The sequence below is a fragment of the Contarinia nasturtii genome, unplaced genomic scaffold, assembly GCF_009176525.2.
Source record: "Contarinia nasturtii isolate CC-2019 unplaced genomic scaffold, AAFC_CNas_1.1 Cnas_scaffold_187, whole genome shotgun sequence".
NCBI classification, from domain to species: Eukaryota; Metazoa; Arthropoda; class Insecta; order Diptera; family Cecidomyiidae; genus Contarinia; species Contarinia nasturtii.
Genome location: NW_022197544.1, coordinates 6,359,192 through 6,376,912, shown reverse-complemented (window position 1 = coordinate 6,376,912; position 17,721 = coordinate 6,359,192). Strand labels below are relative to the sequence as shown.

At 33.5% G+C, this 17,721-nt stretch overlaps 1 protein-coding gene across 5 annotated transcripts in view; it reads right to left on the bottom strand.

The window, feature by feature from the left end:
* LOC116352385 (paired box protein Pax-5) overlaps positions 1-17,721 on the bottom strand; it is a 61,715-nt gene that overhangs the window by 12,816 nt on the left and 31,178 nt on the right. For all 5 annotated transcript variants that reach the window (XR_004202284.1, XM_031784932.1, XM_031784933.1 and 2 more), the window contains 2 exons: positions 12,105-12,270; positions 8,849-9,046 (listed from right to left, as the gene is read on the bottom strand). Coding sequence is in view for 4 of the 5 variants with exons in the window: in XM_031784932.1 (XP_031640792.1) it covers positions 8,849-9,046; positions 12,105-12,270 (364 nt within the window). In the remaining variant the exon portion in view is untranslated. The remainder of the gene's footprint in view (positions 1-8,848; positions 9,047-12,104; positions 12,271-17,721) is intronic.

Sequence of the window (17,721 nt, the reverse complement as noted above, 5' to 3'; positions counted from 1 at the left end):
GGCAAAAAATATAAAATAAACAACAAAAAAAGTGAGGCGAACGAACAAGAAATGTGTGTAGTAAATTCGCCTGTGTGAATGAATTTTCAAAGCAGAAGTAAACTAGGCATGACATGCCTACGGCACACATTTTGGCTACTTACATATGCTATTCAATATGATTATTCATTCTCGACCAAATTACATCAAAACCACGAAAGAACAAGACACTGTACGAACAGCACAGAAAAAACCCTCGCTTCACAATTTGCATCCACATAATGTGCACCGACGGCAAAAAAAAAAAGTTACTTCAATGCTAAAAATTCATTGCACGTAAGATAATTATACAGATTTTATTTAGTTTAACACACTTACGCACATAGTAGTATATTCATCGCATCGAATTTAATAATAATCAGATGAATTACATAAAAAAATGTTCGGCCTAATATTTATAGAAATTAGTTCACGCCAAATGAACATTGAATCGATTCAACTATATTGTCTATATCGCAACAACTTCGTACCCGGAATGTGTTTCAATTTATTTTTCTTTTTTTCGATTTTTTTTGCTGTGAAAATTTGTTACAATTATCAGGCAAAATTAACTTTGCAGAATAATTTACGTTGACGAGCTTTTATTTTGGTAATTTATTTTGCAGTGGATTTTGCAAAATATTATTGCCATCCAAATAAAGAAAAGACTGACAAAATAATCAACCTGAATATGAAGATGATCAACGATAATTATAAGTTTCTTTTTATTCGAATCATAATCGAAAAGAAGTAAGTTATTTTCTTATTAAACGATTTATATAGAACAAAAAAAGCCATTCTCTCTCTCTCTCATACTTCAAACAAAGTCTTAAGTGTTAAAAGCGGCCCAGTTTCCCCCTTATTTAATATTAAAACGAAGTCAATGCTTTTCTCAAAACCGTACGGTTGTGTTATGCTTTCTTGATTCACTAATTAACGGGCAAAGTACATTTTCAAATGAAATACACAACTGTTAAAAAATAAAAAACATGAATATTGTAGAATGCCTTGTGATGTGATGCAAAAGTCTGATATTTAAACAACAAACACGGAACAAACAGATTTTGGTATTATAGATAATGATCATTATTAGCGGGAAAACGTCACAGTCTTGGATTCAGATTGTTTAATTAACGATGTATTCGTTTGATAATTTTCGCATATATCACGAATCAAATGAATTTATAGCCATCGTTTCTTAAGAAAATAACCGTCGTTCGTTGTCGTGAGCGGTTTTCAATCGAAAAGCGCACTGAAAATACGGAAAGTACCATCCATGAGAAAAAAAAATGGGGTGATTAAAATACATTAGGAAAAATATGCAAAAATATCCGTCAAATTTTATAACGAAATCGAGTTGAACATGTTTGAAAAAATGCGATTAAATAATTAAGGAACTTTATTCAAATGAACAATTAAGTACTTGAATCAATTTCAAGCATTCATTTCCGCATTTAGTCCAATTCAATCGATTTATAGCATTACATTTGATAAATTAAAAACATGTATATTCACCTAGATATTCACACAATGCGAAACTGTTGATGTCATTCGGCATATTTTTTTCCTTTAACTCCTTGTGGATTTCGAAAAATCGCGGTCCAAATTGAGGTGCCGTCGGGAGATCTAAAATTTTCTGTGCAACTTTGATCGAATCTTTTCCAATTTTTCTCATTTCTTGCAAAGTTTTGTTTTCATCTTTTTTCGTCTGGTTTATTCATGTTAAGTCTGGTTTTCTTCTCATTATCAAACTCAAACTAGACATGCTTTATTCAATGACGAAAGAATAAAAAAAAGTTCGAATTTGGAAAATTGCCCAACATTTCACGTGAGGGCAAAAATGTTGCTTATCATACAAAACCCGACCAAAAAGAGCGTCTGCTGTTGACAGTGTTCTTAAATTGTGGCATACAGAGTCCGATAAAAAATATATAACAATAGTGGTATCTCTCTCCTTTCCTCTTATATTGAAGCATCTAAATGTTTATCGTTAAAGAGACTAATTGGAAGAATGGTGTGAAGAGTTTGCGGATGAAATACACCAGAAGTACCGTCAAACACACAAAAGCGTTATGAAAAGTTGGCAAAATAATCGTAAAGTGAATGTTTGGTTGAATTTTTTGGTAGTGGAAATATTGCGGTGGCGAACAATAAAAGAAAATCCAACAATATATTCCAACTAAAAATATTCTCCGAAAAAAAGAGACCGAAAATCTATTTCATTTTAATGAAAAATGCATATGAAAAACGTACAACGCAAAATGCGCACAGACCAACAAAGAATAACATAGGAAACGGAATTCGCACCATTCCGTAGTATTAATAACAACGGATGGGCATTATTCGCGCGCGCAAAAGTTGCCGGAAAAATTTATGCCCTTTTTGTGTGTGTCTGTGTCTGTGGCAGTGTGTACGTGCAATGTTGAAATATATAAAATAAAGAATCTCACAATGAATAAAATAATACAATAATACTGGGTCAAAATGTAACAGATATTTCCATGAATAAATTGTAATTTGCAGTTATTGAATGAATGGTTCGACTAAGTGCAATAAAATTTTCAGAATCAATGCGTATACTTGAAAATTGGCAGATTCCATATTCTAGTGTACATTAATTGGCATTTTGTATAGTTGTACGGACTGGCATTCTTAGTGCTAACAAAGGTGACGATTTTGTTGTGACTAACTAGGCAACAACATGTTTGATGTTCCGCAAAATCGAAATGAATTGGGAAAATTTCACTTAAAACATCGTCGTCATCTTGTGCATCATTATTTTAAACCGCTAAATATTTATGTGAAAGTCCCCAAAAAGTAAACGAGCAAAAATGGTGTCAAGAATCAGTAACGATGTGTATGTGGTTGGTTTGGCGTCTTTCGTATGCGCACCAACGACAACGAACCAATGAAGACAACGACATTTGTCGTTCCATTAGTATTTCGAGAAATACAATCACAAAAAAAAGAGAAGTAAAATGAAACCGAAAACCAGTGAATAATGGTGTCAAAATTTTGAAAACAATCCTTTTTGAAATGGCACCTTTTGTCTTTTGTGTGCGCGGTGCACATGAATTCAATATTCGGAGACCAAATAAAAAGAAAAGATAAAATCAACCACCGACGACGACAACGACGACGATGGCGTTGACTACAATGGCGACAACGATGCCGCAAAAATAGCGCGTATTTTTTGAAAAACACCAAGACTTATCCCTTGATTAAAACAATTCAACGTTAAAAACACTTTTGTGAATCACATTTCCACATGTTTTTTTACTGTTATTGCTTGGCGTTGTGTAATTCTGTGCCTTTAAATTTGCATATCAGCGAGCAGAACTTCATGAGAAGCAGAAATAACGACGACGACGACGTTGTCGACGAAGAGTGAATGTATAGAGAAAGAAAGAGCGAATCTTTCTTGGGGTTCAGCGGAAAGCGTACGTAAGAATTGAAACAGACATTTTCATTTTGAATAGTGCGCGCAAGAAGGAATGAGCAATGCAGGAAAACCCCAAAATAAAATACGCAAAGTGACAACAAAAGATGAAACGATTCCACCATAAAGTGAAAACGAGAGAATAAGAACTATAGAAAGGGATAGAGGTATAGCAAGTAAGTTGGCAAAGACTTTTCATGACTCGAAGGAGGTCTATTTGTTGAGTTTTTCTTCCGTAGCCGATTTTATCGTATGTGAAATAATAATCGTATTGTCGTTCCCTCTGTAAAATTTAACGGTGTATTGCGAACGTCGAGCGAAATACCATAAATAGATGGAAAGAGTGTTTGAGCGAATGAACTAGCTAACCAAAAAGATCGAATAATAGAGAATGAAAAGGCGCGAGCGTTTTTTTTTTTTTAAATGTAGGACCACATACATAATAGGGCTGCCTCAATTTGTAAGAAATTTGGAACATTTTCTTTTTGGCTTCATTGTCGAATTTCAGTGGCGATAAAGATTATGAGAAGAGAGAAAACACAACACAAGTAAAGTTTTGTGTTGTTGATTTTCCAGCGGAAAAGCCAAGAAAAATACCGGAGCAAGCAGTGCAAAACTCACACAAAGAAAAACGAAGAAGAAGACTAAGAACGATGAAACAATGAAGAGAAAGAAAAAAAAAATATTATAGTATATATATAAAGTTTTCGTTCGTTCGTTGAAACAAAGAAGCAAACAGTTTGGATCAGTGAATTCATTGGGGAGCAATTTGATTTGAACATAAAGTGGTGCGCAATATCACCGCCTGTGTACTTGCTTGAGAGAAAGACAAATTTTACGGAGTTTCCCTTTAGACATTTTGAATGAATTAAGAAAATGAAGAGGAAGTTTTCTTTTGAGGGCAAAGTAGCGTCGCACCGTCAAACAACCGTACATAATCGAGTCGTAAAGAAAAGATTGCACGGCTATAATTTTGAAACCAAAACATTCGTTTAATTGCGAACGATTTACTCAAATACATGTAGCATGTATAATATAACACACAAACACATACCCAAATATACCGATATCACCGTTGTAAAACACTTCAGAGAGCATCGAATCAAAACTCTTTAATTTTGCTCGTCGGTTTACGGTGCCAAAGAATGAGAATAAGAAACAGATGGAAGAGAGAAGGGGGGCGAGAGAGCGACCGAAGAATTTGCCAGCGATACCATTGAATAATGCTTTAAAGTCGTTTTCAGTGTCATTTTGTGTGAACACACAACACTCTGTGCATTTTTCGTTGAAAATTCCAATACCGCATTTTCTCTTGGTAGCATATCTTTTTGCGGGCAACCGAAACTTGAACTTGTGATTTGTTATCGAAGTCGAAATGGAGGAGATGGCAATACGCCATGAAAATGCCTCCAACAAACATAACTTAACACAATCATTCAAATGATTCGTCTGTTACTTTTTTGTTTGCTTGTTTCAAACCTCAATGGATTTTCAATTCGATATCCTTCTATTGCTGTCGCTTCGACACATTGAAAATTCAACGAATTTGTATTTATCGATTTGCATAAATTTCATTTGATTTAGACTCATGATTTAAGGTGATATTTAAGCAACAAATAACGTATATGTTTTACGCTCACATTATTTAAATGGACGAATGTGTATCGATTTACACTTTGAAATTACTTTCGGCTACTACTCAAGATGAATTCATAAAGAATCGATAGCTCTTATCTCTATTTTGACTCGAATCCATTGCAATATTTATTGCAAACATTTTTTTTCCTTTTTGTTGGAAGGTATCTCGATGTTTCCCATGTTTGGAGGTGTTAAATCGTGTAAAATATATTCGTATCTAATAAATGAAATTGCTTGCTTGTGAGTGCGAACTTAAATGATCACATTTAAATCAAGAGAAGTGTAAAAACAGGTTTTTATTATTTGGAAAAATTGAAATTGAGAAAAATCATGAATTATGCCCAACGGAGCCATTGTTCACAAAACAGTGTCATTTGTTGATGACTTGTTGCAATCAACACATCCATGCCGCTACATATGTAGGGAAAATGACAAATCGATTGAATGTGAACAAATGTGATAATCAGATTTTATAAATAAACTCTATAATCGAGTGATTTCGCTAGTTTGAATGGCTTTTTTCGATGTTCTCTTTTTGATGGGCGCCAATGTAATTGTGCACATCATGTGCATTTGTCAATATGTTCAAATAATCTGCACTGATTTCTCTCTCTCTCTCTCTCTCTGTCTCTCTCCTTTCTGTCTTTTGATACATTTTGGTCCATGTGTTAAAAGAATAGATGCCATTTCATTGAGTATAAATTGAATTACCCGTTTTGTAACCGACATTAACAAACTACAATCTCTTGACGGGGTTTGTTTTCCATCTCTACCTCTCTCTATCTCTATCAACATTGAAAATATTTCAACATATGAGCTGAAATGACATTATACCGTAATTGCGTTGAATGCGTGTTTGTCCGTATCACGTTGAAATCGAACAGGAACAGAAAAATAATGACAATGGCCCGAATAAAAAGTGCATATGGAATTGCATGTTGCACATTGACACGAACGAGAGAAAAAAAATTTATTAGTTAAAGTGTAAAATCAACAAGCAGATAAAATGCGACGAATAATAACGCATTTTCGAATGGGGTGAATTGTAATCGACATATTCACATTAACACAGGCGAGATAGTGAGTGAACGAGCGAGCAAGTATAAAGATAAAAACAGCAGCATAAAATGCACACAAAAAAGTGTTCGAATGCGTAGTGCATTAAATCTACATTCAGCGGCTCTATTATATGTGTTCATTCATGCAATTGACTTCCCCTCATCATTTTTTTTCTCTCTACTTCTTTCGTGTGCGTTATTTTTTTTTTTTTTGGTTTGATACGTTTCGGCCTGATATTTTTCACACTTATAATTTGAAAGTAAAGTTCACAGTGAATGTTTAACGTTGATTATATAATTTCATATTGAACATAAACAAGCAACACATTAATTTTTTTTGCCCGCTTCTGTATTCGTTAGTGTGCATGTATGTTTACATTGTTTCGGTGATATTTTGCCCGTTTACGTTAACTGATTAACATAGATCATTCAACAGACTTTTAACATTTTCAAAAACAAAAACAATCCACCGAACATGGGGAGAGATAGATAAAGTGAAATGTCAAAATATCTAATTTTATCACTGAAAACAGGATGTTTCTTGTTACCAAATCAATTTTATTTGTCTATTATAATAATTACACCGTGCTGGGTATTTTCAATTCCCACACCTCTTGCATCAGGCCAATGTATGCCAAAAATATACAATCACAACACTACAACTTCGTTTGCTTATTAATTTGTCGTTGCAAACGTAACTTCGACTAACACGCATCATGTGGCAGAAAAGCAACCGATAAGATAGAAATACACGCACATTTGTCACCCTTGAAACATACATTCCAACCTATTCAAAGTTCAATTTTATAACACAAAAAAAAATTCCCCAAGTGACTCTTCATTATACACACTAAAATGCACACAAAATAATCGCTCAATGTCACCTTATTCTCCGTTGTTGCTGTTGTTGTTTTTTTTCACTCTAAACAATGTTACATATTCCATTATAATCAACATATGTTCATAACAACACGATACGGAATTAGATTTCGAAATTAACCTTTTAAAAGGGTATGCTATTAATTAAGAGCCGTTATTTAGACGAGACAAGTGCCCACTCATACCAAGTACTTTAAACACGATATACTGCAAAGTGAAATTTAAACCATTCAAGTGGCATAATTTATGTTATGATCCAGATTTTACCCTTTTGCAGATTTTTATTTATGTTACGATAAATAATTCAAGCAGAAATGAACAATTAATATATAAATATTTTAATTTTTTTTTTTTTTTCGAAGACAATATGCTATCGAATGAAAAGAATGCCCAATAACATTTTCTGATGACATCTTGCATGTTTCTTTTATCTTAATTCTTTGCAGCAATGAAATTCAAGAAGCACTTATATGAGTGTATTCAGTCTATTTGGAAAAGTTCTTTCATTTCTCCGTCAAATATCATTTCCTTTTTCCGAAAATTCAGCAAATGTTTCTGCGAATTTGTGTCATAGAAAACAAAAGTTTTCAATGGATTCGGTTTTTCCTACGAATTCAAATCAAAAGCTTACAAATACCGATTGAAAGTTACACATGATAATGTACAATAATGAATAATAATGCATTTGATTGATTATTTAATTTCGTTTTGTTGATGTTATTGTGCCACATCCATTGTACATTATAAAAAGGATGGCAAATGCAGCAAAAACTCCCTTGAGTATTTCAGTTGGCAATTTTCAAAAATAATGTCGGTTCGATTGGACGAGGGAGAGAGTTGGAAAAAGATAACAGAAAAAAAACAACAACAACAAATAGATGTACACACTTTTATTGACTTTGTGAATTTGACAATACCGGAATTCATGGATTTCAACCACTTTCCCTCTTCTTGGCACATCCAAGTAAAAGAGTGAGAGTGTTGATGTCCTTTTTTCTATATCTCTCTCCATTGTTTTCAATCATCTCCGTTCATTTGTTTCGATTCCCTTTATCTCTCCGACTCTCACACAGTCTCATTCTTCGCAGAAATTGAATTTTTCGAACTGTTCGTTGCAAGATATTGTTTCTGGAGTTGGCTAAATGGCACTTTGTTTGCATTAAAATATCATCAAAAGCAACAATAAAATTGGAATAAAATGACTGGATTTTCCTGATCGTTTCTCATTCAAATAGAGAGATTCACTCATTTTTGATTCTGTGCGGTTGAAATTTTTTTCAACATTTGCCGTTGCCGTTCTTTTGTTCATTCACAATTTTTCACACTTTCATCGTCTATTGTTGGACGATGTTGGAAGTGTTAAAATTGATTTTAAAATCCACCTTTTCATTCTCAATATTCAATTCATGCGGTCACTTGTGGAACGCGGCATGGATTCAATAACTTATAAATGTATATTTTTTTTCTGTTCGCACATTAAAAAATTTGTTATTTATTGAATTGGAAACGACCAATTCACTTGTTTATGTCTTTTAACACAGCAAAAGAATACAATTTTAAAGGTTGTCGATTTGTGTTGGGCGGTTTTTACAGTTCATTGTCAATTTTGCATTGTCGATGCTTTTGTTTGAATTTTTTTTAAGTAATTTCTGTTTGTTCTCTCAGCTTTTTTCCTCCAGTTTAATGTTAAATTTTCGACAAACAGGTGTGATATTATTTGATTCATATTCAGAGATGGTTATGCAGAGATATGCATAGTTTGATTCATAAATTGACGTTTTAATAATAAAGTGGACAAAATTATGTGTTGACATACCGATTTATTGATGAAACGCTGGGCACATTGTCCTGTGAACAAATCCCTTCAGCGAGCAATCGATCCCGAATCTCCCACGCAAACATTGTTGGATTTTCACGTTTGTAATTGGCGATTGCATCGACAACAGGTGGTGTTGCTACTTTTGGCTTGGATCCCCCTATTACACCAGCTTTAAAACTTCCCGTTTCGTAATACCTGTGAAAATGAACAAAATTTATATCCGATTAGTACAGCCTATTTTGGATTATTTGGGATTTTGTCGGAAACACCGGCTAATACTATCCAAACAATTTCTACAAACTACATTCAATTCCAGATGACCAGAGATTTCACATATGATCGCCCCAATTATTTACCAATCAAAAAATAAATAAAATGTTTAACAAAAATGTCAAGCAGAAGATTTAATACGAAGCACCGTTTTCAATGGAAGATTTTGACACAGTCAATGGGAAAAATGGTTACAAATACTTGAGAGTTTGTTACCAGAAATAGAGATTTTTTTGGTTATCTTGGTAATTCGACGTGATGGAGAGTGAAAGAACAACAAATGTCAGAAGAGACACGCACATCGATACCATGACAAATTGATTGATGCGCATGTTAAGTGTATATGAATCGCTTTGGTTGATTTACTGGGTTTTAATCGAATTCTATACATGCCAAGTGAAATATACCAACTGTTTAATATCTACTGCATTTTTTTTTGGTCACTTGAATTTTTTTTTGTTTGAATATCAAAAATAAGACATTTTGGAATTTCAATACTATTCAAAAATCAAATTCATATTTAAAAAAAAAGTCGAGATACTCCAAATAAATGCTAGAAAAATTTGCGTGTTTTCCAAGAATGTACAATGAAAATACCATTGTTTCACTTTTTCCTATGTTCAAAATGTGTGTTTTATGACTGCGGATTCTTAAAACGGAACATAAAAACAACAATCATGCAAAGTTCTTTTTTCCCGACCTTTATTTTGTTGTTGGTTTGAGTTTTTCAATTTTATAGCCAGCGAAGGAACAATATGTGAACATCCCAAATCGTTTTTAATTCATCTATTTTCAACCCAATCTGTATTCTATTTATAGAATTTGTGAACGCTTCAAATAGTTGAAACAAAAGGATTGCTGTGGATATACGCGCGCGTGTGTGTGTGTAGGTTAGTGGCGTACAAAAAGAAAAATGACATCAGTTTATCTCGTTAAGTTCGGCGATAATTTACATCGAGTTGGCGTTTTAGGGATGAGCACACATTTCGAAAACAATCAGCATGTGTGGCAAAACGTTATCGAATCGAAAATGTGAAAGACCGTATACGAAGCGAGCACGAGTTCTTTGAATTGCATGGCATGGTTTCGCTTATACAACGACGGAAGAGGATAGGAGCAAATCCATTTGCCGAAATGAATAAATTGGCGTTGAGATTTATTACATGCCACACAACGTAATTAGTTTTTGGCTTTTGTGGATTTTATTCACATTTATACGTTGAAAACAATTAATTAAACAATTCATTTTAATTGTAGCAAGTGAATTATTTCATTTTTACTCTTTTGTACAACGGCATCGCACGACGATTCACCATAACTATGTGGTTGTTCATATGTTGTTGTTTTTTTTATTACATTATATGCTACATTTATCTGCTTGCATTTAGCATGAACTTTTGTCGACATCTCAATATCAAGATTATAGTTTTGCTTTGTAAGAAACCAAAGGTATTTGTTAAGATAATAATGTTAATTTTAAAAAGTCATAGTTCAACGGTAATTTTTCTCTTTTTCTGTGTGTGAGAAAATAAGAAGAATGATGCCACGTGCTCATCGCGTAAAATTGAATAATTTTATAAGTTGCATGGGCTTCGAAGAATAGAAAGATATGAATCGTTGAATTGACACCTTTTGAAAATGATTAGGTGGCAAGTTCTTGTTTCTTTGTTTTTCTTTCTCTCTATTTTCACCTCATTTAAATGTGAAAAACAAAGATGAAATCGAGAAAAAAACAATGGAAACAAAAATGTGATGTTTAACAAGCACATATATCTATATTTTTTTTACCTAGAGAAAACAAAATGGTGTTTTGTTTCGCATTTGTTAAATGAACATTTTTATTATTAATATGTGTGCGTCGTTGCACCAAATGAATAAAATAGAAGCAACACATACGCTATGTGGATAATTGAGCACGACACATGTTTGCACTAACAATTCATAACAATGGAAACGAAGCGAACCGAACCGAAAAACTTAAGAAAAAATAATGATGAAAATATTCAAATTATTTCTCATTTTGTGATATTTATATATTGTTCTAAGAGACGAACGAGCACATTGCTCATTTGCGCTCATCAAAAATCGCTGCCGTTTATCGACAAACAAAAGACAAGCATTCAAGTAGCTACTTGTCGACCGAACAAATCGTTAATGTGTTGCATGTTTGTTGTCAGTGCACCCACACACACACAAACACTTACGTACGATAATAAGATGATAAAATTATACCATCAACGCATTTATATAATTTACCGTAAAAAATAACTCATTTGTTCAATGCGCGTTTCGATTCATAGTCATTGTGTATGTTTTAATTTGCTCAGTCATGAATTAACGTTGAATATTGAGGCAGAGACAAAAAACATAGTCTTTGTTTTTCATCAAATTGGCTTTTAATCGATTTCATTTTGACTTGACAGCATAAGCTGTTTGAAAGTGTTCGTAGTGTTTTGAAATGACATCATTAGGTAATTGTTTTAAGCATTGTTTTTTTAATTTTTTTTAAAAAAAGATATTCTATTTTGCATTCAGTCATTGCAAAAATTGTTGAAAAGAATGAATGCCCAAAAACGATTGTTGAAGTTGAGACGAAAATGAACTTTTTTGAATGAAATATTAAAATGATAGAAAATACCTTGTTTCAGCGGTAAACAAATTGTTTGAACGTTCGATTTGTAAAAGTCTAATTAGAGAATCTCATGCAATCTAAATCTAGCAACCTTGCATTATCACACAAATCTAATAATAGAGCAATAAAGGTGACATACACAATTTTTTCAAAATAAACTTTACCTAAATTGCTCATCATTCGGAAAATTATGTGTGTAATCATTTTTAATTTGAAAAAAGTGCGAATTATTGACTAGATAATATTATGTGCTTTTGAGATGAATTTTTAGTGTTTTTTTTTCAAAAGAAAAGTCCAAAATACATATAAATATCGGGGTGCACAAAGAAAAAACAAAAATATCGAACTTACCTTGAAAGTATTTTGGATACACAGCCATGACTGACCCGTAACTGTCTTGATATATCACACGGTCGAACACCGTTGTGAGCTAGTTCAACAATTCGTTGTCGTACTACATCGGGTAATGGTCTACCATTTACAAATACACCACCTAATTGATTAACGCCGCCATGACCTGCAATCAATCACAGAATTTAGTAATATAGAAAGTGCGAGTGAGAAAATCTGAGATGGATTTAAAATACAGAGAGACGATTAGAAGCAAATGTGGAGAGTAAAAAAAATGGCATCCGAATAAAATACGGTGTTGTTTGTGCACAGGAAGGCAAACTAATTTGTCGATTGTATGCATACATATTAAATACCGAAAATGGCATCATGACCGAAGGCTATTTATTTAAATGTGACATCCATAAACTAGTTTCTCGATTTTATTCCCATTTCAACCATAGTCACAACACCATTGCCGGTTCGGCCCAATGGTGATTTTTTTTTTTTGGATTGGTATTTTCTCTATATGTACCAATTTGAATCGTTCAACAGACAAAATTAATTCAGTTTTTGTTACACACAAACCGGCACATACAGTGTGACCCATGAAATTTATCTTTTATTCAATTTTTCTTTCGCCCAAACGTTGGCACAACGGACCAATAATTTAAACTTTTTCAATTTTCATTGTGTTGGCGCTATTACCTTTTTTTTAAGCCGTTCGATTGATGGTGAGAATGAGGACTTATTGAATTTCAAAAATATCAATCAGAAAATTATAATGAATAAGGATATCGATAACGCGAAATGTATTGGATTCGGATGATTTACTCAAATAACTAGAATTCATTGTCAAATATGGTATATAAATTCCGTCAGCGATTGACGACGGTGATACGCGATTGCTAATATCGAACCATATAGAATCGTTGGCATGCATGTCATTGAAAAGTGGATGGTATATATATATAGTAATACGAGATATTCTACATCGAATATATATAAAAAAAATTAAAATCGGTTTGCAACGTAACCCTTACTCATGGTGTTTTCTATCTGACTTACTAGCGGCTTTGATCGACATTGGAACACACCGATAGACTTGTGATGCATGTTATTGCCATTGTTGTCCTCTTTTTTTATTGCTCTTGGTATCGCTTTTAGATTAATGCATGGTATTAAATTACTGAATATACAGCATACAAACGACACGCAATAAAATCTGTATTTCGATATATGTGTACAATGTTCAAATGTACGCAGGTTTTTTTTTATAGCAAAAACACACAGTTCTGTCCATCAATTCATAAATAATTTATTGATAAATCACCAAAAATGGATGCTCAAAAGTTTGAACTGATTGTTATTGCAAAAAAAAGGGCGAAACCAGAGCCAGTAACAAAAAATCAATCAAAAATCGATCGAATTTGAAAAGTACACTTTCATCCGACTCAAAAATGCACAATTGTCCATACATATTTGATTTGATCTATTTCGGGAGACATGATGCGTGCACCACAAAATCGATCCACAACAACGAATGAAAAACATCTTAATCCGAGCTAAGTCACTTCAAAATCCAGTGCGATACGAAATAAAAATTTATCAAATCATGATTGTGACAAATTGACGCCAGACTCGATCGAGAAAAAAAATGCACACTTACAAGGAGTAACCGAGTAGAGCGCACCAGAGAAAAGAGCAAACTCAATCAGAGTAACATACTGTTGGTGATGATGATGACAATAAAATTGCCATTATTATGAACCTGCCAATTTGAACATATAGGGGAAAACATCAATAAGCAAAGAGCAACCAAACGAAAGCCCATTCAACATCAAAACAGAGGGTGGAAACATGGCAATAATGTTTTAATACACCATCAATGATGTACTCAAACATGCATACATTTATGTGTATAGTGAAACCATGCGCGCGAAAGAGAGTGCAGCCCATCATTCGTCCCGTTTGCTCGCCATTCATTCAGTCGGCAACGATGAAAATAACTTAATACGATGTAATCGCATAATATTTGTTTGAGTGCCAACAAACAGCAGAAGGTTTTTTTTTTCGCTCTTTCCCTCTTCCAATAGTCACTGTCTACTTGGGAGTTGATTTGAATTGACTCCCAGTTTTGGTGTGCTCTCTCACTCTCTTCATTTCTGTGTATCGTGTCTGACCCCTCTCAAATACTTGCTCTCACATTATGACAATTGAAATGCCGTCTATCTTAACATCTTATCATTTTTATTGCATTTCACTTTTATTTCGACCAAATCAAGTGCACAATGAAAGAAGCTTTGTTGTTGTTTCGTTCATTCGGGAGGGTAACAATCACCCGGCTTAATCGGCAAATGTTATTTTATTTGCCACTGAAACTGTAACATGTCGTTAGTATTATTCATACTTAATGCAAAGTGAATATGAAATGCAGTTTGTTACTTTCACTCTGACTCTATTTCTTTTCCATTTTTCGCTCCCCAATGATATTATTATTAAATATGATTAGGTTTATAATTCAATTATCATAGCTTTTATTCACTGTTTTGTCCTTGGTTTTGTCTTACGATTTCAATGCGAATGCAATGAATTATGTGTGAATTTTATCGGTTAATCGAAAATATGGGCGCAACATTGTTCAACAAATGCGTGAAAATATGGCATTTTTCCATCATGCGCTCCTCATTTTATCTAATTAAACGGAAACAGAAGAATTATAATTCAACCATTTCCATCACACACACACATATTTTTAGTTTCTTTTTCAGTATTTCACCAATTTACATATGCTATAATCGTGATAATAAACAGATACTATAATTTAATTGAATTTCGTTGTATGCGCAGCATCATTTCTTGTTTTGGTTGATGATTGTTGTTGGGATCCGAACCCAAACTCAAAATATAATTCACTTTTAATAATGCTTATTTATTTCCGCTAAGTGCATTTGTACCGAAAGATACTTTGAGAAGTGTCTGTATTGTGTGGTGTTTGATGAGTGTAAAGCATGTGTGCCCGATGCCCAAACAACGTTGCTGCTGCCGACGACAACGACCATTAATTCATGCATGGTAGAAAGTTTATCAATTTGCGGTAGAGAGTGTTTTGCCTAATGGAGATGCTAGATTAGATTAGTTTCAAATTTATGGCTTTCGTCACAACGCTCACACATCATCTAAAGTAACTGTTGATGACGCTCTTCTAATAGAAACTTTTTTTTCATCTATTCTTCTCACCAATCGCGATTATTTGATGGGAGATTAAATTGACAAATAAACCAATAAACCAGCTTATATACTTTATTTACCAATCCAACCACAAGTGATTTCCAACTTGAAATCCCACCATCCACATACACACGTTCTTTTGTGGGCTGAAATTGATTTGTTTTGATGATACGGATACCGAACCAAAAAAAAAAAAATTTGCATTCGACACGGCCAAACAGATGGCAAAGTCGAATAACATGTGGATGGCGAGATAAAAATCGAAAATTAAAACCACTAATCATCACATCATATGAGATAAGTAACAAGTTGATATGGCTGTGGTGACATACTTTGAAAGTTATTGCCGACAAAATGAATTTTAAATTCAATGTTTGAACCATTTGTTTCGTGTTGGTTTTAAATGCATGAGCTTAGATGAAATAAAGAAAATTAAATGACATTTAATTTGGCATGATTTTTGTTTGATGATATTTTAAGAGGAAAAAAATCTGGCTCATTTTTTCAATGTTTCTATTTCGAATTTGTGCGTCAGTTTGAAGAAGACACAATCTATATACGGAAAATCTTTATTGTGAAAAAAAAAAAATGGTCTTCTATCCTTCAAATCGGTCATCGTTGTCTAAAAGGGATATCGTTGTTGCCTAGCAATGTCGATGCAAATCGCATCTATCAGCCGTGCCATTGTGACGGCAATGTTGGTTTTGTGTATTTGTGTGTGATGCGTACGGTTGTATTTTCTCTTTTTTGGTTTGATAATTCATTAGAATTTTACATTAAATGTCAACGTTCAACGATAAGCCGTATGGCATTTTGGGGGGTGTGTGTGTTTTAGTTCTTGGCCTGTTTGCAAAATGGTTTGCACTTCGAATTTACATATACCACACACATCAAATCAAGCGAACAATGTTTTTTGGCTATTTGGTATTGGCTTTGAAACCGCATTTGCGTGCATCATTCGAATGGTTTATATCTTTTTCAAGCACTCACTATCACTTGAATTTGTTGATTGTTACGTGTGTGCGTGTATACATGCGTACGACGATGGTTGTATTTTCAAAATTAGTTTTACCAATGAATTATTCGGCCAAGCCGACACATTCGTGGACAGTTTCCCTTATTAAATATCCGACGCGTCTGTTAAAAAAAACACATACACACAACCAGGATATTGGTCATAGACCTCTTTATTCATTTACCGTCAAACAATCGACTGAAAATCACAATAAATCCAACGTACCGGCATTGAAAAAAGTGGTCAAACTGAATTAAGTCTTGATTGATCGATTTAAAGTGTTATTGTTTTTGTTTTGCTTTGACTGTGCTTTCATGACACGTTTTTTTTCCCGTTTGCCTTCTTGAATTACGCATTCAATTGTCGAAGTGGAATTGAAAACGGAAGAAACAACCGAAATCTCATATAAATACTGTTTGAACATCATTATGCGAAAATGACTGACGACCCTCCTCATCATCATTGAATTTGTGATTACATGAAATGATATGAATCTCTCGGTCTCAAACACACGAACAACAAGTCCGGTCAATTTGATCTGGCTTTTGAATGAAATGATTCAGGTATATTCACAAATTCAATAAGAAAACATCAACAAGAAGAAAAAAATATGCACGTTGCTGCGAGGGGATCGAATTTGTATCTTCTATTTTATTGAGAGAAGAAAAAAGTGTATCACTTTCAATTCAGTTTAAATATTCAAGTTCAATTTCTCTCAATCGTCATCGGAGAAACGTTTGTTTTTGTGGGGGGAATTGATGAGGAAACGAAAATAAGCAAAGAAATCGAAAAAAAATATCACTCCAGTTCACAAACTGTGGATCGAACTGAATTTAAACCAAAGAAAAACAACCGTTTTCTTCACTCACTGTACACACCTAATAAAGTAAGAAAACAAAAAGAACACGGCACAAGAAAAAAAAACAGCGCATCGTATTTGAGTATATATTTTTTTTAATCTCATTTCCTTAAATATTTTTTTTCATTCGGTATTTTTTTTTCGAAATGGAATTCCGTCACCGCGCGACGCTTTAACCAAATTGCTTTTCATTTGACCGTGTGAACTATGTATGACTTTATTTTCATTTTTCACTTGTTCCATTAAAACGGAAAGTTTTATTTTCTCGTCGTTTTCTTCTCTTATTTTTTTTTATTATTATTGAATAACTAATAGATGACCGGCACTAAGCTCTCATTTCACACCGAGAATCACACTACTTTATGGCCGCATCTTTTAATGGTAACAAAAGAATCGATTCCGTGCAGTAGTATCGGAAGCGGTGAGAAACAAAATTTGACAAGAATAAATTGAATATACGCATAAAGCACGTACGACTCTCTTTTTTTCTCTGTTCTCATTTTTGTCTGTTGTTGTAGCACAAATTTCGATTT